Source organism: Manduca sexta, chromosome 7 (genome assembly GCF_014839805.1).
Source record: "Manduca sexta isolate Smith_Timp_Sample1 chromosome 7, JHU_Msex_v1.0, whole genome shotgun sequence".
Lineage (NCBI taxonomy): Eukaryota > Metazoa > Arthropoda > Insecta > Lepidoptera > Sphingidae > Manduca > Manduca sexta.
The window spans coordinates 6,580,554-6,604,433 of NC_051121.1; the positions used below are offsets into that span (position 1 = coordinate 6,580,554).

Here is a 23,880-nt window from a genome sequence, read left to right on the forward strand (position 1 = left end):
TGTTCCATGTTATTATGTCGCGTTCCGCCATCAGTCTATGTATACCTAATCAATAAGTATACCTAATATTATTTTATCGGAATACCAACTTCACTCACTCATAGCCGTTACTTCGCCGTGAACATACAAAAAACTTAAAAAACATAATCTTACAGAAATCTGTTGGGTCAAGGCGACGAGCACGTCGGCGATGGAGAGAACATGGAGGTAGACCAGGAGGAGAAGCCTGCCACTGATGAGGCAGCAGGTAGTTTAAGTTTGGGTCAAACTAAAGTGGAAAGTTTTGTATTAAAAAAAATTATATGCGTAGTCCTTAAGCCTACGTATGTTATATATGCTATTCATAAAACTATCATGAATAATATACAAATAGTATACATAGGCCACCCTGAAGTTAGTAACGAGTGGCGCCGTAGACACTGATTTCAAATCTAAAGGGTCACTAGGGCTGTAAAGTTTAGAATCTTGTTTACACGAATATTAATGATAGTGAAAATATAATTTGTTTCATTCATTTTCAGAAGCTGAGAAAACTCGTCGCGCGAAGTTTGCAGCAGAGCGTCGTGCCAAACTGATGGCGCAGATGAAAACACAAATGAACAATTTCATTTCAAACAACGCGACTCTCTTCGAGGAGACTAATACTGAGGTGGTATCCTTGTTTTTAAATATTTCAAGTAACTTGCGAATACATTACATACATTGGTTTATTCTCTGGATCAGATTGAATATTACGATTGGGACCGTTTATTGAAAACGACTGTTAAACTAACACTCTTTGGAGCTTTATAAAATCTAAGTACAAACTAGTCAGTATACTTAATATGCTTTTGGTCTTCATTTCCCGGGGACACGTTGTAGAATGGCTGTGTCGTGTGTCCACAGGTGACGGCGGAGGAGCAAGACATCCGCCCGCTGTACTGCGGCGCGGCGCTGGGCGTGTGGGGCGGCGGCGTGCCCGAGCCCGTGCGCACCTGCATCATGTGTCAGGAGGAGGTACACATACACATTATACACTTTTCTAGCAATTGAAAAATCAACGAAATTTTTTACTTTTATTTTAATAGAATAAGCATTACTTTCACATAGGTTGCGATATACAGACGAATGTTTTTCACGTATTATTCTTATTAAATTGCTTTCCATATATTATAAAGTGCTCGCGATTTGGTTATTTAAGAAACTTATATTTACATAAAATTTCACAAAAAAATTAATCTATTACTTTCTCAGAAAATATGTATTCCATTTAACTAATGCTTTAAATTGTTGTAGGCTCGCGTGGAGGCGATGGGCGACCCGCTAGTGCTGGTGGCGTTCGTGCAGCAGTCGCGCGTGCTGGACCGCAGGCGCGGCGCGGGCGCGGCGCCGCCCGGCGCGGGCTCGTGCGCCACGCTCGCGCCCGGCCTCGGCGCGCAGCCGCACGTGTCCTCCTGCGGGCACGCGCTGCACGCGCGCTGCTGGCGCAAGTACGTCGACAACGTGCAGGACAAGGAGAACCGCAGGTACGCACCGGCCTCTGTGTAGTGTAGCGCGATAAACGGCGAATCATCTCAACTTTATTGACAACTTCGTTAGCTCTGCTTATTTTACGTCTTTGTGAATATTGTTCTACTGCAAAATCTTGCATTTCTAAGACATTCCGATGGTCTTCCATTACAGACCTTACCGCATGCGCCAGCCAGCAGCTTTCGACGTCGAAAAGAAGGAATACCTATGCCCCCTCTGCGAGCGACTGTGTAACACCGCGCTCCCACTCCTGCCGGGTCCCAATATCCCCAGCGGCACGCCACCACCCCTCAATGAGGAAATGTACAGTGACTCAGTAAACATGATCCTCAAGCTGAAGCACCAAGTGTGCGCTGCGTCGGTTCATGTGTGCACGGAGATCTGCGAGGACATGCACTGCCAGGCCCGCGCGAGGAGTGTCGGCGCCATGTCTTCGGATATGGAGGAGGAATCCGCTGACGAGACGGAGGTGTATGTGTCCACACACTCGGAGAACCTGCTGTCGCCAGAGTTCCTGGCGCATTTTGAGGGCGAGATACCGAACTACAATGTCAACACTAAGCTACTCATTCAGGAGTTTGCTGATGTAAGTAGTTGATGTTTAATATTGAGATAATGTGAAATAACTTAACTTGAGGGTGTATCCCATCTGCCTCTTTTTATTTAATATAATTATGTATTACCATATTTCTTTTGATATGGTGCGACTAAGTTGAGATCTAAATAGCGCGTTCTTCTTTGGTTACAACTTGGTAGGAAGTAAACCAACAGCCTTAACAGACTAATGTAATTTTTATTTATTATTCATCTTTTGTTTAGGATCTAATTGTCATTGGCTTTTCCCAGGTCCTGCCGGTATCAGAGAGCGGTGATATGGCAGCCAGCGCCGCGCTGTATCGCGCCACAGCATATACTATCATCAGCACAAACGTGCTGCTCCAGGCAGAGAACAGGCCGCTCCTGGTAGAGGTGCCGTCCAGACTCCGTGACGCTCTCCAGGCGCTGATCAGGCTCACCGCTGTCGTACCCTCCATCTGGTCCTCACCGAAACACTTGGCGCACCACGCTCTCAGCAGCCTCAACACCCTGGAGAGCACCTCGCCACTCACCCACGATGTGTTCGGCACCATGGTTGCCCTGGTTCTCACTGCTCCGTCCATGTTTTGCAAGCAAGGCAGCACCGCCAGGCCGACGCACCTGGCGCGCCAGATAACGCTGCAAGCACTGCGGGCGGATCTATTCCGCGCGCTCCTAGTCACTGATGTGTCATCCTGCGCTGAACCCATGGAAGGCCAGGAGACTTTCAACGCGAAGCCAGACCTGGAGAATCTGCTATCGATAATGAAAGAAATACGACGAGGAAACCTGCCAGACGGACTTAATCCTAATGACGTATGGGACAAGATCAAGAAACAGTGCCATCCCTTCTTGAGGTGTTGCTGCATATTTTATCATTTTCTGAGCGACATCAACCCGCCCACAGAACTGACAGTGCCAGAAGGTGACACCTGGGAGGTGATGTGTGGCTACTTAGATCTGCCGACTACATTCAAGGACTTGATAGACAATCAAACTGCCAAAAAGAAGTTTAACGAATGGGGAGCGCAATCGAATGATTGGTTTACGGGAGATATACTTCCAGAAACAGTTGTGTCTCCTAGCGAACCGCCGCGACTGATCTCCTTGCCAGAAGACTTCTCGGAGTTGATGAATCTTGTGTCTGACTATCCATGTCCAAATTCAGACCGTGAAGATAGCAAGAACCCCACGGTGTGTCTCGTGTGTGGCCAGATAATGTGCTCGCAAAGTTATTGTTGTCAGGCGGAGATACCCAAGGTCAGTACGATATCCATGTTAAATTTGGTAGGATATATTTGTGGGGAATATTGACTAATGGAATTGAAACGTTAGTGATTACGCGCGGGATATGCCTAATTTGGTGTTTGTGTGATCAGGCGGGTCGCAGCGGCGGCAGCGAGCGCGTGGGCGCGGTAGTGGCGCACGCGGCGGTGTGCGGCGGCGGCGTGGGGATGTTCCTGCGTGTGCGCAGCTGCGAGCTGTTGCTGGTCGCGGCTCCTGCGCGTGGCGCTAAACTCCCCGCGCCATACCTCGACTCCTACGGCGAAACTGATCAGGTCACTACCACTACTGTACACATTGTTAAGGGACATTAAAGTGTTGATGCGATCATTGGTCAAATTTAAATATTTTTATCACTTATACATAGCTCATACTAAATTTTCAAACTTCAACTTACCAAATTATAAACAAAACTTTGAGTACAATCCTCCACACAAATCTCTGTGAAACCTGCTAGTATCATTTCAATTAATAAATCTAGAATGATTTGCTTTGTATTGCAGGGTCTGAACCGCGGCAACCCGCTGCACCTGTGCCCCGAGCGGTACGAGTCGCTGCGCACGCTGTGGCTGAGCCACTCGCTGCACGAGCGCATCGCCCGCGCCCTCGACACCAACATGCTCGCCACCATCACCTGGCAGAATTTCTGATTCACCTTCCGCCAGCTGCAGCAAGCCGTGCGGAGGATACGCCGGATGTCCGGACCGCAGCCGCCGCGACCCGCTCGGGGAACGTGAACTCATGTTGGACAATGTCGCAATGTTAAACACCATTATTACCAGTTTTGCTGAACACTTAATTATATATCAAATAACAGCGACGGTATATGTCGTCGTTAAATTTTTACTCGACGTTATTATACGTCATGCCAAATTCTCTTGTACCGTTAACATGTTATTCGGTCGTAGTATAATCATAGTAAAAATTTTCCATGTCATGTTTATACTGTCTTAGTAGTTTGGGTTACACTGGAGTTTTTAAAAATCATATTACGATAAATAAATGTGAGCATTAAATATATCTCGCAATTAGTATGTGTTCCGTTGTCACTATCTTGTTGTAATGTCTACTGTCTATGTTATATTTAAATAAATATTTCTCGTCGTAAACGGTTCATGGAAACCAAAATTATTGACTTACTGGAATTTAACGTTATAGGATAAAGAATTGTTGCTTACGATGTGTACTAATACTTAGGCAGCGAATTGAATGTTAGTTTAATACATTGGGAAAAGTGATTCATTTATGCTTACCATGAAAGTTATATTCCAGAGTAGATAAAGTTGATTTATCATAAAGTCAGCATGTTTTGTCGCGGTAAGCTAATTTATAAATTATGACAAATAATTTTCCCATGTTGATTTGCTGTGGATTAAGGTTAACCAAATTTTTGTAAATAATAATGCTTATAACTGTCGTTTAGTACAAAACGACAATAAATAAATAAATATGAATTTTATTGACATTGTCGTACTTAGTTTAGATATTCAACGGTTTATAAATTACATAAACACCAGTTTTTAGGACACTAACATTTATTTAGACGTACGTGTTCTTCAGAAATGTTCAATAGGGTCGTTAACCGTTGAGTTTTTTGTCTCTTTCACTCTCACGACTTTCATAGAGAAAGTGACAAAATATCGATAAACAATTCTATTGAACATCGCGAACTTTGCAAATTATTTAGGCTGTATAGCTTTCATCTTCTACTTAGTATAAAACAGAAGTGGATATAAGATCAAATCTCATGAATAAAAAGAATGGTTAATGAATTTTGTAGCATCAATAAAATAGAAAGAAAATAAAGTTATGAAGTTCGTCACGAGCATAAATTGAAAACATGATTTTGTGTTATTGATTCTTTGTGAAATTATAAATTTAGAAATGGTCTCATAAATGCTAGCGTGTCACAATATAATGATTAAAGTAATAAGAGATAAAATTGTCCATCATGGCCGATTTGTGAAGACTTCATACGTATTAGAATAAACACCACCTTCGTGGATAAATGAAATTTATTAAATTTGTCTGTTTTCACAAGAACTTTGTATTTGTAGTGCGATTTTTGGTTCAGAATTTAAATGTATCAAAACTTGGCAACTATTATGCAGCTCAATATAAATTGATTTAAATTAAGATAATGTATTCTAGCCTAAATATGCTTGTTACTATTCATATGTTTCGAATATTCAATACAGCTTAATATTTTTAAAAGTTTTAATAATAACCGTCTATATATTCAGTAATGATAGGCCGATTTCTTCGCTCATTAACTATGTCGAGGAGCTTGTATGTTATATGAAAATATAATTTTTCATTATCCAAGTTATGCAATTAGTTTTGTACAAACGTTTAGGCCAAATATGAGATTAATACAGATGTATTATTTCTTCACCTAGATTGTCCAAAGATGTTCCTAAATTTCAAAAGGTATTTTATGTACAGTCGAAGATAAAAGTAGCTGAACAAATTAAAAAATTTAAAATGCTTCCACACATTAAATTTAATCGAAATTTTCTTTTTTGTTTTTATAAAATAAATTAAATATATGAAGTTTATTTTAATCAATAAAAAAACACTGTTATATAAAAATAACATACAACAATACAAACGCTAAAAGGTGATTCGAAATTTTGTATTTGTTCAACTACTTTTGTGGCTGACTGTACATGAACTTTTTACTCATTTTCATTTAGTGTAAATATGCTGGGATTTTGTCACATTTACATGCTATAAAAAATCCAAGTTGATACTTTCCATTTCACCAAACAAATTTTCCACACTTGGAGCCTGTTCCGCAAGTTCTAAGTAAATGCTACCTGTTACATAAATATATAAACCCAAATACAAAAGTCACACTAATCTATGCTAGCAAATGAATGGTGATAGTTAGTACCATCTACCTTAGCTGTTTGATATGATAACTAAAAAAAATTGCTTGAAATTTGTGAAACAAGTCCTGAGTTAAAGAATGACCTAACTCACTAAATGTATCAACTAAGAATTGTGATAAAATGAGGCATTTTACACCAATAATTACTGTTGTATACTATTTATTCATTGAATACGGAGTTTATTTGTCTTGATTGTTAAATTTGTAAAACACAATATTGAATGCAAAATCTCGCAGTTAGTATCATTGTTTAGCATTTCACTTATAGTATGTAAAATTTTGTCTTATATCTACAGATTACGGTGATATTTTGTGTTTTTAATTATCTAATGGTTGTAATAACGATTAGTTATTAAATCTATTAATATAAATAAAATTATTATGAAATAGATTTTGGTGTTTTTGTCTGATGAAGTAACCTGCATAAATATGTAGTTGCACGTCTTAGCATCTATTCTTCCGCACACTCCATATGTATTTTCCATAGCAAGCCATATTTGGGGTTGGAAATCAGTACCTAGTATTTAATCACTTACACTACACTACACTACACTTTAATCTCACAATAAGTTATGCAATTTGCTATGGTTTTAGTCAATCGGAAATAAAGAAATATCTCTAATAAACTATGTCAAAACTTCATAAAAACGATCCCAATCTTAATCTTCGATCCCATCCCCAGAAAAAATTAATCAAAATAGGTAATTTGTCAAAAAAGCTGTCAAACTTTATTGAAGATAAACGACACTACTAGCTACTCATAAACAATAATTAGGTATGACATCTACACTTTGAATACCAAACAGCACTGTGCTCGTCACCCTGGGACGACATTAGATGTTAATTCTCAAAATCCACAGCAAAATTACGATTAGCTATAGGTACAGTCCTTCAAACCGTAACACTATGGTGCTGGCACATTATTGTTTGGAGGCAGAAATATATATAATATTACCTACCCAGCCAAACTCTACAAAAGACTTAGTACTGCGGCTACCTAGTAAAAATAACATCAACTAAATCATTCCAAATAATAGGTAAAATGTATTTACATATATAAAACCGCTATCCAGCAATATTTTTTTTTCATATATATTTAAGGTGCTTGGTCGTTATTTCACGACTATCTCGCTCCAAGTGTAAAAATTATAGAGCTAGTTATAATTTATAAACTTCATCGGCAACGACTCCGTGGCGCAACGGTAGCGCGTCTGACTCCAGATCAGAAGGTTGCGTGTTCAAATCACGTCGGGGTCAAATTATTATTATACAGGGTGAGACCACGTTGATTTTTGGCATCATAGTCCTGTATAGAAGTCGATGTTGCTACTAAGATTATGTGGTAATGAGCTAAAATCAAAGTTTGGTCAATCTGGTTTTATCTTAGTAAAACAGTGCGACCAATCGCTGCCCTTGTTCAGCCGAATATTTGTTGCTTCAGGCAGCGCGAATGAGCATTTGGAAGAATACGTTTTGATGTAGGCCGTTAGCAATTACTTTTACTAAGCGCACGGTCCGCATGCAATCTATCACAACCTTGAAGGATTGGCGATTATCAAATCATACCACAGCTGTTATAGGTGCAGTGTGTGTAGGTATACCCCTTGTGCACTGTAAAAGGCGTGCAAGAAAAGTATTATGTACCCGCAGTTTTACATTAGCCAATAAGTGGTTTCAGGATGCATTTTAGTATTAACTATCAATGCAAAAAACTTTGTTGCATAAAAAAGAAAGAACGATGACCCCGACGTGATTTGAACACGCAACCTTCTGATCTGGAGTCAGACGCGCTACCGTTGCGCCACGGAGTCGTTGTACTATTAATTTGAAATTAGCAATTGATATCTATTTAGGAGTTTTGGTAAAAAAAAAAATGAATAAATAACAATTATTACTGTAGTTTGCCATATAGCTACATATTTCTTATATTAATGTAGTACTCTATCTGGACCCTATTGGTTTTGACATCAGGTGCTATCACTGCTGTGAAATGAAATAAATCATTTATTTAAACTTATAAAATGTTATAAAATATATTTTAGATTCCGTCAATATAAACTCTACCACTTCTAAACTATGGTGTTGCTTTTTTCAAAATTAGTTTAAAGTATAAAGTACAGTGCACATTATACATATACAATACAATTGGTTTCTTTTTTTATTGTGTTATAACCGTAGTACATAGCAACAATACACAGCACTTTTCGGATGCACTGGGAACTGGACGCAAGCCCACTGCCCACTAGGTAACTTATGCTGGTGGTAGGATATATTTTATATCCGCCCAGATAACGTCTCACATACACAAGGTATTAAAACCCGCCATAGTGCCTCACGTAAGTGTGTCGCGTTCCGAGATCAGCCTGTGTATATCCGGTGCTAAAAGGCCGGTATAATTCTGTCGACTGCCGAGGGGTAATCATCTCTCGTCAGTCTACATTTTTGGGCGCCACTCCACGTACCATCAGGTACAGAAGGGTCACTTCGCCGTGCACGTATGAAAAAGGTAGGTCTGAATTTGGAAGGTTAAGATAAAAAAAAATTAACGACGTAATAATTTTTATTTGTAATCGCTCTAACATTGTGTTATCGGACTAATCTTATACAAAAATAAATTACACATATCTTATAATTAAATAATCGCTTAACATTTACATTCTTCCATTATCAACCGGTCACATACGGTTTTATTCGTCGGAAAAACAAGGTACAAAATTAAATAAATTTTAATAAATAATTTTCTAATATAATTTCATTGATACGATTCTATACAAGGTGGCTGTCAATGCTCCTTTTTTATATGCATACAGAGTCACAAGTTAAGAATCCGTACATACCCTGTTTTAAACGTATAACAAGGTACTTCTCGTAAATTAATTCTTCAAACATGTGTCGACGAACAAAGGAAGCTGATTACTATAAATGCGAAAGTATGTAGCTGTCAGTGTTAAATTAATAAATCGATTTTGATGAAATTTGGTATGTAGTAAGTTTGGTTCATATTTTTTTTTAACCAGATTATACGGTTAGTAGCCTAGCAAGGGCTGGCTTATACAAACACACCGGACTTTTTGGAGAGCTCTACAGGCGCTCGCAAACCTTGAAAATTGAGCGAGCTACGTATCAAATAGCGGAAACTCACTCCCCCTTGACACCCAGTACTAACCACACTTGCAAGCCGCCATAGTTGTAATCTGCAGATTATAAACTTATTGGTGGCAGATTTAAAACATTATAGATAAAATTTGTAAAACCATTAAGAGAATAAAAATCCTTGAAAATAAAGCGACCATGCTGAGGGCAACCCATTGACGGGTTATGAACCTCGGCTCATCGTGGTCACTGGGATTATGTGCCAATATGTTGATATCCGGAATAAATAATTTTATCCATTTATTTATTCCGGAAAATAATACAATAGCACATTTATTACAGAATACCTTTATCACGCAGGCGAAGCTAGGAGAAGTGGTGAAGAATTAATTGACTTACCTTTGAACATTTTCAGATAATTATGTAAAACTCACTGTTTTCGAATGTGAAATAATAATTTGTTTCCCATCAACATTACGTGTTTTTCAACTGTGGGATATTTTGTTTCCCATTAACATTACAATGTAATCATACGATATCTCACGATTTTCACTATAAGGTCAGGGCTCCTATTCCTTCTACGGTGGTATATCTGTCTGTTTGCAATCACAGGCGTTTTAATCGAAGGACAGCTTTAATGTCCTTTGAATAGGAGATTTTCAACTGTCTTGCCTATACAGCTATCAAAGCAGCCATACGAATAGAACGCCCGTAATTGCAAGACAACGGATTCGCCTCTATAGACGGAATACGGCCTGAATTTAATATTAATTCTAACTGCTCAGGAATGTACAAATAAAAATGAGTTATACTTAAGTTTAAGAACACAGGCACAGGTTAAGCTTAGTACAATCACAAGTTAATACATTTGGCTCACAGAATATTTGTACAACATATTATACCGTTGGTTTACTGAAAGAACTCACTAATTGCAAAAAATCATCAAGTACAGTTTATAACGCCCTGAACATAATATAATATTTAACATGCTCACTTGATTTTAATAATAAAAATTATATCTAATAGGATATAGGGAAAACAATATAACTAATTCATACTTTTGTATTTGTCAGTTAATGAGTTCTCGCAGTAAACCGACAATACTTTTATTATTATTTTAATAATTTATTCATTTTTACTAATCAACGTGATATCAATATACACCGGATTTTTTTATGATAATTAAATCACATTTATTAGTAAATCTATTTTATAACTTACACTAAGGAAAAGGGGCTAAAATGGTCTACAACGTAAAACTTATATATACATGGTGTTCTTTTAATCACCTTTATCGATTATGACTAAGGTAAGGTCCTTACTAATAAACGTTGCATATATCTCTCATAGTTCTACAATGGTGTGTCTGGTTTCTTATAAATTATTTGTCGGTCGACATAAAAAGACATGTTACCGTATAACAATGTCACATGTATAAAACCTTTATTATGCTTTCTAAGAATTGAGACGTCCTGTGGCAGCTCTTATTTAAAATTTCATATTTTTGGACGGTAGAATGTATTAACGTCGTTTGTATGTAAATGAAAAATATCATAGTTAGTAATGCAACTGCAGTTATACTAACGCTTCTTACCACGTGTTATGAGTTATCGATTTAGCAAACAAAATAAAATTATTTTAATATAAAATATTATAAATATACACCTTAAAACCCCTTAGATGAAATAAAAAAAAACATATCAATCAAAACATGATTTCAATCGAAAAAACTTAAACAATCAGGAAACTAAGCATCTATCGTTAATATCCCAATCCCACAAAGATTACTTTGACAGCTGTTACAGGGTTCATGATTTTAACCAAGTATAGTAAGATGGTATGGAGTATAAAACTTTATTTAAACCTTTAAACAACGAGTTATTACACGATCAGTCCAATCGGTGGCCTTGTATCAATCTTTTAATTTTATTATGCAAATATATTGTGACCCAATCTATAATCTATACTATTTGATCAGTCGACAGTCAGATATCTATCGTGCTATGGTTACTGAGTGAACTGTTGAATTCACCGTATAATAGCTCACATAGATTCCAAACCCAGTGTAATATCGGTCTTAAACCTTGGTAGAAATTCAGTAATCATATTTTTGTATTTCATTAAACCAGCATTTCCCCACCCTCGTCTTTTATCTCTGTCCATCGCAATCGACTATTTCCTTTATAATATGCTTATAGTAAATGTTACGAGAGAGCTTACAAGCGGTAAAATTATATTGAACATAATCTTTTCAACGACTGGAGACAAGTTTTGCCAAATTCAGGGTCCATCACTAATTTTGAACCTTGCTCGAGCGTATTAAACTTGAGATAGGTATTAATGGGACAGTAAAATCGAAGATTCATAGAGTTTACCAAAAGCAAAACCCATAAATATGGCCAATAACTATAAAGCTTACGAAACCACTATACTGCGCTAGCTATTTTTACCGGCAAATTAAGAAAGCATACCTACATTACATAACACCATTCAATATTGCAGCAAGTAGACTGAATGCATATAGACACAACACCGAAAATGATGCACCGACTTTGATAGAGGAACACTTTATGAGCTACCCTAAGCGTACGTAACGAATATCCTTATTTTTTAATGTTCAGATTAAAATTAAGTTTATAAATGTCTTGTCAAACTAGAGTAAGTAAAATGCTAGGACGGACAGCAGTCCCACACATTTCCGATTACAACTGAACTCCACTCATATAATTCTTAGCAATATTTTAATATGAAAATGATGCAGTTTCAGCTTCAAAGTTCTCTATAGGAATTTCGAGGGTGTGTGAAGTCTGGCAATCCGCACTAGGCTCTCTGTAGTAGAGGAGATCCATACCCAGCAGTATAGAATGCAGGGCTGCTATAATTATTATATTCAGCTTCATAATCTTATTTCCTTAGTCAGGCGAAACAAACAACTGGATTTTTTCAAAATAATTGTGTTGCATGTTTTTTACGCCGGAAAATAATTAATTCTAGATTCCGGCGTAAAAAACTCACAGAAATATATCGTGTTATAATTTAACTACAAAGGCAGCTGTTGTCGTTGGAAGGCGCGGACCTCCTCTGTCGCGGCAGTGTCACTACTCCGTGACCCACTTCACCCTGGGAATGAGAAGAAATTAGGTCAGTTATAGTAATTAACTTAACGACGGTTGAATGGTTAATTAACTTAAGTGTCATTTTTTGCGATACTAAGTTTCATACATATTTAAAATCAGCACTTTTATGTTTTCTTAACCTAGTTAAAAATTATCTAAAAAAAATTCGCATAAGTCAATTAGATACTTTCAAACGTCGATATTGAATCTACAAGGAACTTAATGGTAGGTTTATTACTATACCCAGTTTGGCAAATTTTTTAATCTCGCAATAATTTTATCTAAATCTTTTAGTCACTAATTCAGAAGACAGGGTCGTCTTCGCCAAGGGATTCAAGGGGGTACGTGGCAACATTCTGCTCAGTAATGGCAATATAGGTAATCTAATAGTTTCCCAAAGCACTCGTTTTTCAACTATCATTTTCAATAAACGATTCCAATCTCCTTTTACCATTCATAGCCAAAATAGATCAATCAGAACAATATTTTTGCCATGTTTACAAATGACATATTTTGATTGGTTTATACTCAGGACCAGATCGAAGATAAAATTTTACATAATTTACTGAAAACCGTCATAAGACTTTTACAGTGTACTCACCGCTACTTTCACCACTCTGAGAGACTGTTTCGAATACAATTTGTGCGCTAACGTCATGAATATAGACTCGACGTTGTCACACTCGGATTCAAGAAGCGCAGACGTCTCGAACAACTGGAAAACGCAAAATGCTATAAAGGTACAAAGTATTGTTTGGTATTCAATTGCGCTCGCCATCCTGAGACATGATATGTTGAGTCTTATTATGTCCAGTAGTTACACTGGCTGCAATTCCCTTCAAACCGGAACACAACAGTGACTACACACTGCTGCTTGGCAGCAGAAATAGACATTACGTTGATCCTACTCAGGCAGACTCTCACATATGAGGAACCTACCACCAGTGTTTTTTATAGGTAATTTCTTCCACGAAAACGCGCCCTACCATATCTAAGTCGGGGTGGCGCAGTAAGGAGACCGATGCAAGCCTCAGCCTCGAAGACCCCGTAGGCTTGTCTCTGTGACGAAGTTCTACTGTGGTTCGAACGGTGGGCAGAAGTCCTGGGTCCGATCTCCTTATTGGGTAACGTGAAGAGTGTTATTGTGTTTTCCTGCTCACAGCTCAGAGTCTAGAATTTGTCAGCGTGTGCTTGATATGTCGATAGGTTTGTGCCTACCTTTTCGGTAGAAGAAGACGTGGTTGTATAAGTATTATTTCCCACGATTTTTGGGTCGGAATAAAGATCAAGGCATGATAGCTTATAAGTAAGTTGATGTATCCTCACTGCGAATAATGTAAGTAATTTACAAAATCTAAATAGTATGACTGGCTGTTGCCACCATTAATTACTCCGCAGTCTGTACTGAAATTTTGACAAAGGGGTATGGGATAATAAAAGGTATAGGAATGTATATAGTGGGGGAGCTTGTGATCTCATATTTCAATATCGATTTATTTTGATAACTTCGAGCAATAATTGATAACATAATATAATATTTTTATCATGAGTATTTATGATAATTTGAAATTTGAAGCACTTATCTATCGTAGAACGTACACTGTAATCACAAGTCACGAGCGGTGCGTCAGCCTTTAGATGATTTAATGATGTCAGGTGGTGTATAGACGAGGGGCAGGAAGGATTCTGCTTGCTCACCTTCTTTAATTTAGCGAACATAAGATTGTTGGCAAAGCGGGTGCTTGATTTTGTGTTATCGTAGACGCGAAGAGTGTCCTTTGATGTTGGGAAGCATATTTAGCCCCCGAATACAGAGAGGGCCTGCAAGGCAGGATCGAACAGGGAGATCACGCGAACCTAACTCAGTGCAACAGGATATCCAGAGGCAGTCTCGTTTTCGCCAAAGAAGGCTAACGCGGTGACTAGTCCCAACTCCCAACGCTCGCTAGGATTACTTTATATACCCGAGAATCGACATCATCAATCGCTATATACCCGAGAATCGACATCATCAATCATTGGGTCGTAAGACCGATGAAACTAACACAAACGTTCCACTCATTATACCAGTAGTGGCAGACATAATGTGATTTTTTCTCTCTCGAATAATAATTATAGGATAGAGGAAATTACTTCCAAGATTTCTGCGGAAATTTTCGCGTTCGTAGTATTAATAAGTAACGTAATAGAACATTGGTAATACTCACTGGCATTCCGTATTTATCTGCCAGCCGCTGCGCGTAAGTTGTTGCCAGCCGCGACTCTGGCGTGCCACAGTCGCACTTGTTTCCTACCAGAACCCTCGGAGCTCCCATCAGGCCGTGAGACTCCACTTCTTGCATCCAACTCGCTATGGACTGAATAACGAATATGGTATATTTAAATTGGGTCTGCCATTGCTTTTGTGTTCATTTAATGCATGTGTCTAGAAATTCCCATCCTATTTAGCCAATCGCCCGGTTTGGTCTATCAGAAAATTTTTTTTTGATTGGAATATTCTATTTTCGATAGCCTGGTCCGAACTGTTGGTAAAACTGGTACTCTAGATAACTTGAATTTCATATATCAAACCGTTAGGAAACAACATGGGTTCCACCCAAACAAATCCAAAAAATAATAATATAATAATAGTTTTACTATGTATATGTACATATAATTGGGAATAATTCGGAACTTTCTGAGATTTTGTTGTTCTGTCCTTTTTATTATATTATATCTACTCTTTTATTTTATTATATGTAGAAGAAAGAACCTACATTTCTTGTATACTTATTTTGAAGTGTACTTACATGAAACGTTTCTGGCTTAGTGACATCGTAGACTATAACAACAGCATGTACATTCCTGTAGTAATGCTGCACCATGGACTTGCGGAACCTCTCCTGACCTGCAGTATCCCATAGCTGGAGCTAGAACATGAATAAATTATGCTCTACTGCAAAAGCTTTTAATGTTTTTGGCCTCCAATAATCACTCCAAAACCACTTGTCTCAATATATTTTTAATGAGACATAATAATCTTTTTCTTCGAAACAAAAAAAATATATATTCTTTTATAAAAATAGTTGTGGCATAATAATTGTCAAAATTGTACACAAACCACTTAGCCTAAATAAAGAAATAAGTAACAAGGCATGCAGTGTTCACATGTAAGTTCTGTTACTTAATATACTATATCTACTGAAGTATGAAATATAGTTACTTTTCAATTATTTAATCATATGTTAGGAAATGATTACCTTATATTAAACTAGAATGTGGTGGTCGGCTACAGAACTGCATATTTTATAAATACATCAGAAAGCGACATTGTGGTTGTGTTCTGATGCAGAAATCTTATTTTGTGTTCTTTCCTCTAAAATGGATGAGCTGCTGACTGGCGCAACAGTATTACTATGGCCAAATCAGAGTGTGAACAGTCCCATAGATTAGACCCGAAGAAAATGTTTGAATGTTGGCATTTTTTTAATTTTTCATGTATAAACAATTATTTAAATAATTGCAACAGTTAAATTATTGATATGATTTCTCGAAGTAATTGCATCATATTATCATACAATGTGTTAATAATGTTTTTTTCTATAATATATTAATTTACAATGGAGTAATAAAACACATTTTCTAATTTAGTATTGGAACGGTGGTAATTATTACAAATTGTTACCTTTATATCTTCATTCGCAATTTTCACGGTTCGTTCTCTGAAGTCAACGCCTATCGTAGCTTCAGATTTCTCTAAAAACTGTCCTTCACAGAAGCGATAAGTCAGACATGTCTTACCCACACCTGAATCACCCAAAACAATAATTTTAAATACTTTTTTCTGTTTCAGTCCGGGAATATCGTGATTTACAATCTCTGACATTGTTTAATTTGCCGTAATACGGAAGTATTTGCATAAAAGGTTATCACTTTTATTGACTCTCATCAAAACATCAATATTTTGTTTGGGTTATCAATTAGATTAACCTTCCTAATAAAAAGACACTACTTTTCACAAATATTTTCTGTCAAATTACTTATCTTCTTCTTCACAAATCATACTTCATGAGAGGAAATGAGACAAAGCAAGACGACTTTTTACTTTGTCATGCTGGATAATAAGTTGGATTATATATTCGGAACAGATAATATTTTTGACTAAAGAAACGTTATTATACATCTATTATGAACTTTTCTGTTCAATACCTATAACGTATCTACATTAGCTAGAAAACATAGTATTATAAAATGTAAACATTTTAATTATTGAAGTTTTTTTACTTTACATCTCTGTAGATAATTATATGATACTAAATTAGTCCTTAATAATATTTACATGGTTGTTCTGAATACATAACTTTTGTATAAGGTACTTACTTCTTATTGTTTGTCATTGTGATCCACAGTTTGATTTTATTATATATCTTTATGCTCTTATTTTTATATATTTAATAGTATTGTCGATTATTACCTCAATTTATTACTAAAAACACTCAAAGGAAACGTTTCAAAACGGTTACAAGTTATTAGGCTGGCAATGATTTTATGGTAGATTTTTTAGTACTTTACTTGCAAATCTACCAATCTACCATATTCATAGTACATTTTTTAGACATGTCGGTCGTACAACTAAAGGACTACGTTGATTGACGCGAGAATAGTTATTTTATTATAAAATATACAATTGACCGCTTGTTCTACGTATTAAGTTTGATATTTACACGAAAGTTTAAAATTGTTAAATTATTCCATTGACAACCGGTTTCGTATGACGGAACAGTGCAGCTAACCTATGTATCTGGGCAATCTATATTCTTTCTTGTAATTTGTGGTTCAACTTCTTCAACTGGCGATAAATGAAAGTGTTGTTTACATTCCGTGAAGTGTATGGTGTGCGAATATTGTGCGTAGCGTGTGTTGACCGTCTGGGAATGTGTTTGTGTTTCTAATATGAAGGCGCCGACCGTTCTGTGTATAAAATGTGTATAAATGATTATAATTTAATTAATAAGTGTTTTTGTGGTGTGTGTGCTCGGATGTTGCCGTAGGATTGCCATGTCCAGGCTCGTGGACTACTTCGTTATTGTGGGATTCGACCACGAGAAAGAAAGTAAGTGAAGATTATGATAATTACTCTTGATCCGCGTAGATTGATCTGATGTCATAGTTACGTGTTGGCGCGAAACTTCTGCATTCAAATATTGATATTATTTACCCCTTACATTTTATAATAATTCTTAGATGTTAGACCAAGGAAGTTATAAATTATCTACTATTGAATTAACACAATATTATTATTGTAATTATTTTTTTTGTGTTTTTATGTTGCCAATATTTTAATAAAATTGTTAATATTTATTCTAAGTTTATACCAACCAACGAAATCATATTGTTTTCAGCAGTTTATTAAACAAAACACAATGCAATTAAGAAAGTTTGATAAGCTTATCACACATAATACATTAAGAAAATGTTTAAAAAAATAGATAAGAGCCATAACATTATCTTTCCTTCATTTAGTGTGATGATTAACTGTTTGAGTAGTAAATTGATTCCATTACCAAACCTCCATACATTATGAGAGACCCACAACTTTATGATTCACCTTTCCACAATCATCTTTAAAGATAACTCGTGAGTTAGGATTTTAAATGAGTTTTCTCATTAGATCAAATCAGGTTGTATGTAATGTAGTATTTTTAATTATTACCAACATTAAATAATCTTAATTTTTTTTAGAACATTTGATGTTGATCGATGATAAATTCAATAATGGGCTACGCTAGGGAATGCTTTATTATACATTCTGGATGGTATTTTCACTATCTTATTACATCTATCATTAGTAAGTGGCACTGGATTGCTGGTTAAAATTATTAATTATATTGGATAATAAATATTAATGGTGTCATCGAATAATACCTCTTAAGTTTTTTTTTGTGATTGCAACATTCTTCTTCTTCTTGTCATTTGTGTTATTAGTTACGGTGCATATATTAAACGTGTTACAACAGAATTCTTGTTAATTTTACCATTAAAAGCCCTAATATGAACAAATTATAACTCATAATTTAAATTGTGTATAATATGGTATAAAAAAAGGCCTCTAGAAATATTTAAGGCACTTTGATAAGATAGTATTAAAATAGAACAATCTTTTGCTTGCAGCTTTGATTATATGAATGATTTTTTGCAGGATAAAAGTAGCCTATGTCCCACCCAGGATTAAAAAACTATCTCCATACCAAATTTTATTGAAAGCCATTCAGTAGTTCTTGAATTTATCATGTTCAGACAAATGGACAAAGCGAGGGACTTTTATTATTTTTGCAGGAATAGTGTTATTTTCTTAAGCCATATTTCAAAATATTAAAGCAGTCAAAGTAAAATAAATAGCTAACTATTTTACTATTTATTTAACAAAATTATAGTGTCCGTATTGCCAAATCAATAAATATTTCATAAGTTATACTGCATGATATGGAAAACTTCAAATGTATTTTATTATGTCTAGGGTTCCATGTAAATGCATTTTGTTAAATATTGTATTTATTATTTACAAACCTTTAATTACAAGTGCCATAGTGGCATAACAGGTAAGAAGCTTGCTATCAAATAACAGGCTGCAGTGTTTGTGTGCAATTTTGAGCAAATATTGACAGTGGTTTTAGGACAGCTAAACATACTTCTGGATATACAAAATTCAAAATGTCAGTAACTCACTATGGAATAAAATTGGACAAAATGGTTTTTACACAAAACCTTCCATTTGACTATGACATGCATAGTTTTATTTATTTATAAAATTAAATTATAACATCAGTTACAGTTAATGCAAGCATTATGACCCCATTGCACCTGATAGTAGGTTCAGTGGGGTCCAATAGAATATCGACTGACGAGAGATGATTACCCCTCGGTTGTCGATACAATTATGCTGGCCTGTTGGAACCAGATATAGACAGACTGATCCCGGAATGCAACACTTACCTGGGCCACTACAGCAGGTTTTATCACCTTGTGTACACAAATATGTGGTTTTGGCCTATTCGTCTACTTTATCTTATGGAAAATTAAGATTTATCTATTATTTTGTATTGTATTTTTCTTCTAACAATTAAAGTTATAGAATAATCAATTTTCTATTATAAGAATAAAAAAAAGTGTCAAATGAATATCTGCAACAGAATTATCGTAATAAAAATTTAGGAAGAATAAGATATTACTACACAGAAAGATTTATTTTGTTTCTAGGCAGCACATTGTTTACTCCTTCGAGCGCGGTATATTGGGAAACAAACACGTCGATATAAGTTACACTATGCTGGCCGAATATTAGGCATGTGGCCATAGATGCTATTTGTTGTAAATTTAATTATAATTAGTCATTACGACATTATCATGCACCTCATGAGAATTATTCCCAGCACTATAATGTGTATTTCCAAGGGCTCAATGTTCACATGTTGATGAGTCAGTTGGTTCGTCGACACGGTATGCATTTATCGCACACCGTCGATTAAAAGTCAATGCATAACGCTATTGTGGCAAGCCGCTGATAAGTCTAATTAGTGTTGTGTTTGACTTTTAGTACAACATTTCTTCGACCAATTCACGGGTAAGCATACTCACGCCATTTATGTCCCCACTGGGGTAGGCAGCCGCGGCAAAGGGCTCATATAATCCGATTCCTGCTGGCTTCCCTTTCGTAATAATATAATAGTAATAATATCAGCCCTGTATTATATACTTGCCCACTGCTGAGCACGGGCCTCCTCTACTACTGAGAGGGATTAGGCCTTAGTCCACCACGCTGGCCTAGTGCGGATTGGTAGACTTCACACTCCTTCGAACATTCCAATAGAGAACTTCTCAGATGTGCAGGTTTCCTCACGATGTTTTCCTTCACCGGTTCAAGTGTGGAGCAAAGTTTCCCTTTCGTAACTTATGTAAAATCTAACTATTTGTGAACTGCATTTATGCATATCAGCAGTACCTAAATATTGTGCCGGGTTCCCATTCGGAAAATGTTATCCTTCGCCATTGGTAGGCAGAGGTTTCGAAAAGGTAGTGTCCATGGGAGAATATCCTGCATTGTTTGAGTTACGCCTAAAGACGCTCGAGAGACAACTGCATAAAATTGTCGGCGTAAAGAGCGGCAAAGGTAATTCAGGACATGTAAAGGATTGGACTCAGCTATACAAATCGCATTTGTACTACTTATTCCTGTTGTAGCCGGAAGTCCAACAAGTGTTACAATATTTGCTCGACTATTTTCCTGCCCCATAGTACGTAAGCATATCCATTTCAAACGCAAATACATACACTCAGATTCTTATTTGTCTATTATTGTTCATGTAAGGTAGTCAAAAATGCTGCCATCGTATCGAAGACAAATTGATTTTCTATTGTTATGTATGGCCGGATAGACAGCTGCTAAGTTGTGGCAAACAGTTAAAAACCAATTTTAATTCCTCGATGGAGGAGGAAGGCCTGTTATAAATACCTTTCTTTTTAAATCGTAATGCAATTAAGGCAATCGTAATGCAAAATTTCGTCGTATTAAATTTTAAAGGCCGAAATATCCATGCATATTAATTATTGTTACGTTTTTCTTTCAACTGCGAGAACTAATCACTAACTAGACGTGAATTTAAATTCTTTACTTGTCAATACTTGTTTAGTTACCCAGATTAAAGGTGAAACAAAATGTATGAAAATGGACTTTAAGCTATAAGCTACCTTAAATTAACATATTCTGGATTAGTATAAAAATGTGGTTAACCTCGTTAAAATATTAAGCGGCCGTAAACTTTAAATCGTCCTTGAACTTATTCCGCCTGCGACTCCCAGTGTCGCTGTGATGCCAGAAATTCGTTAATGTATGCCAGTGGCGACGGGTCTATATAATCCGATTCCTACCGGCTTCCCTTTCGTAATTTATGTATAATTATCATTAACACAATTTGAAGACCGCATTTATGCACATTAGTAAGTACCTATAAGTTGTGTCGGGTTTCGGAACAGTTCACTCTTCGCCACTGATGTATGCGTAGAAAATTCTCCGGACACCCAGAATTCTCAGAATCGCTAGACATGTCATTAGTATAAATTTATCGTTCGGTCAGCTTTATCCTTGTGAATACTGTGCGTACTAACAGACGGTTGGTCGCTGAGGATTGTTGGTTGGTTATCGAGTCGCGAAGAGTAACTTCTATAGCAATTCGGAATTACGATGGCCAGGGAAATACATCCATAAATCTTGATTCTTTTTCTCTCGTTTTAGTAGTTGAACGTGACATACTATTTTGACTATTATTTTTTTGAATCCCAACACCCTCAGTATTTTTTTAGTTGGTTTAGTGGTACTCAAATCGACTGTAACTTAATTATAACCGGAAACGACGGGTTGAATTGACAGGGTAAGAGGGGTTCAATCTACTCATTTTTAACACTATCCAGCGTAATTCTAAGTTACGCCACCCAGATGATTATAATTTTAAAGGTTTCTAGCCGAGCTAACAATTTGAAATAAACGGAACATTCCGTCATACATTAGTATTAAGTTTGAACGAAGAAGGCATCGTCTCACTAAATTGACCGCCTAATTCATTCAACCTTGGGCGCCACAATGCACGTTGAATAGTTCCAGATTTGATCACATTGGTTGTAGATTTATTCCTATTAGTTCGGCATCAATTGGTCTCCACTCCCCCGTTTCATTAAACATCGTTTACAACGGCAAGAACAAATTGTCTTGTTGCCTGATTTAAATATTCATTGTGGCATATTGCTGAATTTATTGGAGTGTCATTGCTATTCGATAAGTTTGTTGAGTAACAACTTGACTTTGAGCCGATCTGCGATCTTATGTTTTTATAGATGGGACTTCGTTATTATGATCAGTTAAATTTAAGTTTTTTACATAAATATTTTATACCTTTTTGAACAGTTTAGGATGGATGGCTCTATTGTTACGAAATTTGTACTCTTTACGGGTTATTTATTTCATTAAATAGCCTCGGAATTTTGTAAATAGAAAATAAAAACTTAGAAGAGCAAACTCCGGTGGTAAATACATCGAGATCGGAAGGAAACAGAATTCTAAACTTGGACGTACGGAGCAGTAGTTATACTTTCATGTTCTAATATTAGCCGGCGTAATGAGCGCCGGGGGCTATTGATGCGATCGACCTATTTATTCGTCGGTCGACCGCTGCCGCCTAAATTGGGCCCGCCCTTTGTTCTGACTGTCATGACTTAATTATTATCCTACATTTAGCGCTATGTACAGCATAATTGTACCCCGCGGTAGAGAACATCTGATGGTAGGCTATTTTTTTTATAAAGTAAGGAGATTTCATTTTTTGGTAATATTTTACCAAATTATCGTTTCTATAGTTAACTTTGTCGAAAAACATCAACTACAAATCTGTTTAAACTTTAAACTGTTACAAAAAATTCTAGCCACTAGAGTACATTACGTGACTCGACAAAATTGATTATAATTGAGGTGATTATCAGTGAAGATCCATGATGTCATCCTTGTAGTTCTTACGTCAGAGATACGATAGTAATTATTTTCACACTCGAACTAGTTTTAACGATTGTAGAAAAAGGTTTGAAGCCATTGCCACTTGTCTAGGCCGGCCTAACGGTACGGGGCTCCATTTAGGCTAGTTAATTTGGACCTTTTGGATCTATTGTGGTGTTCCGTCATTCTAACAATACTATTCAAGGTTCAAGGCCATCTATACAATTCAACAATAGCTCAATTTTATTTTGCGTTGCGGATAAATATTTCTTTTGTAAAAATTTAGATTGTCTACGGTTGCCACAATAAAATGACTTCATAAACGGAAGTGACCTTCTGTATTGTTAGATTTAAACCAGTTTGCTTTATACGCCTTGGTATTGTAAATATTATTTACAAATGGCAGTATTACGACTAATTCATCTTAAAACCTATTCGGTTGTAAACATTGACGTATATTCGCTGTAAGCCTTTTTTGATAGTTGATATCATTAAAAAACTTATCCTCCTTTTCTTGTTCTATTGGGTAACTACAATAATGTTAATCACATTATTATAGTAAACCTAAACCTCTTCTTTTGGAAGGTGCTTTTAAAGTTTAATGCAAATTGGACTTTCAATGACAAGTCGATTTTAATTAGTAATTAAGAGTAGAAACAGGTGGATTTGTAACCACCAAGATTTAATACAAACTGTACTAAATTTATACAACAATGGACTGTCTGGTGATACAAACCATTCTCGGAATTACTTGCGGTTTGTTTATCATCAGTGTGACCTGAGATGGTTGATGGTGCGCTGACTCTCGAGGAAATTTTTACCATTAAGTCGCCCAACTGATGGAAATCGTGCTAAACGCCACTACAAAAACAGAACCATCAGGAACTTTGAAT

General features: G+C 36.3%; 3 protein-coding genes and 2 non-coding genes across 8 annotated transcripts in view; 3 read left to right on the top strand and 2 right to left on the bottom strand.

The window, feature by feature from the left end:
* LOC115447172 (E3 ubiquitin-protein ligase UBR1) overlaps positions 1-6,653 on the top strand; it is a 44,926-nt gene extending 38,273 nt beyond the window's left edge. For 2 of the 4 annotated variants that reach the window (XM_037447550.1, XM_037447547.1), the window contains 8 exons: positions 156-247; positions 522-649; positions 886-996; positions 1,276-1,505; positions 1,663-2,095; positions 2,356-3,345; positions 3,465-3,644; positions 3,873-6,653. In XM_037447550.1, coding sequence (XP_037303447.1) covers positions 156-247; positions 522-649; positions 886-996; positions 1,276-1,505; positions 1,663-2,095; positions 2,356-3,345; positions 3,465-3,644; positions 3,873-4,019 — 2,311 coding nt within the window. In that variant the 3' untranslated portion in view covers positions 4,020-6,653. The remainder of the gene's footprint in view (positions 1-155; positions 248-521; positions 650-885; positions 997-1,275; positions 1,506-1,662; positions 2,096-2,355; positions 3,346-3,464; positions 3,645-3,872) is intronic. The other 2 variants (XM_037447548.1, XM_037447549.1) reach the window with 1 other exon arrangement.
* Positions 6,654-7,447: 794 nt separating this feature from the next.
* Trnaw-cca lies at positions 7,448-7,519 on the top strand. The gene has a single exon. It is a non-coding gene; the product is annotated as a tRNA-Trp (tRNA).
* Positions 7,520-8,001: 482 nt separating this feature from the next.
* On the bottom strand, positions 8,002-8,073 carry Trnaw-cca. The gene has a single exon. It is a non-coding gene; the product is annotated as a tRNA-Trp (tRNA).
* A 731-nt stretch (positions 8,074-8,804) lies between these two features.
* Positions 8,805-16,531, bottom strand: LOC115442897 (putative Ras-related protein Rab-33). Its single transcript, XM_030168137.2, has 5 exons — positions 16,136-16,531; positions 15,261-15,380; positions 14,679-14,828; positions 13,073-13,186; positions 8,805-12,475 (listed from the first exon to the last, which is right to left on the bottom strand). The coding sequence occupies exons 1-5, from the start codon at positions 16,334-16,336 to the stop codon at positions 12,392-12,394; spliced, it is 669 nt and encodes a 222-aa protein (XP_030023997.1). The 5' UTR covers positions 16,337-16,531; the 3' UTR covers positions 8,805-12,391.
* A 508-nt stretch (positions 16,532-17,039) lies between these two features.
* LOC119193833 (myotubularin-related protein 13-like) overlaps positions 17,040-23,880 on the top strand; it is a 50,226-nt gene continuing 43,385 nt past the window's right edge. The window contains exon 1 of the mRNA XM_037447590.1: positions 17,040-17,563. Coding sequence (XP_037303487.1) covers positions 17,509-17,563 — 55 coding nt within the window. The 5' untranslated portion in view covers positions 17,040-17,508. The remainder of the gene's footprint in view (positions 17,564-23,880) is intronic.

Excerpts from the sequence above, each read along its gene's own strand:
- LOC115442897 (XM_030168137.2), bottom strand. The coding sequence starts at position 16,336 with ATGTCAGAGATTGTAAATCACGATATTCCCGGACTGAAACAGAAAAAA. Across the intron at positions 15,381-16,135 it reads TTGCGAATGAAGATATAAAG|CTCCAGCTATGGGATACTGC; the intron begins GTAACAATTTGT and ends TTCATGTTCTAG. Across the intron at positions 13,187-14,678 it reads CAGATAAATACGGAATGCCA|TTGTTCGAGACGTCTGCGCT; the intron begins GTGAGTATTACC and ends TGCGTTTTCCAG.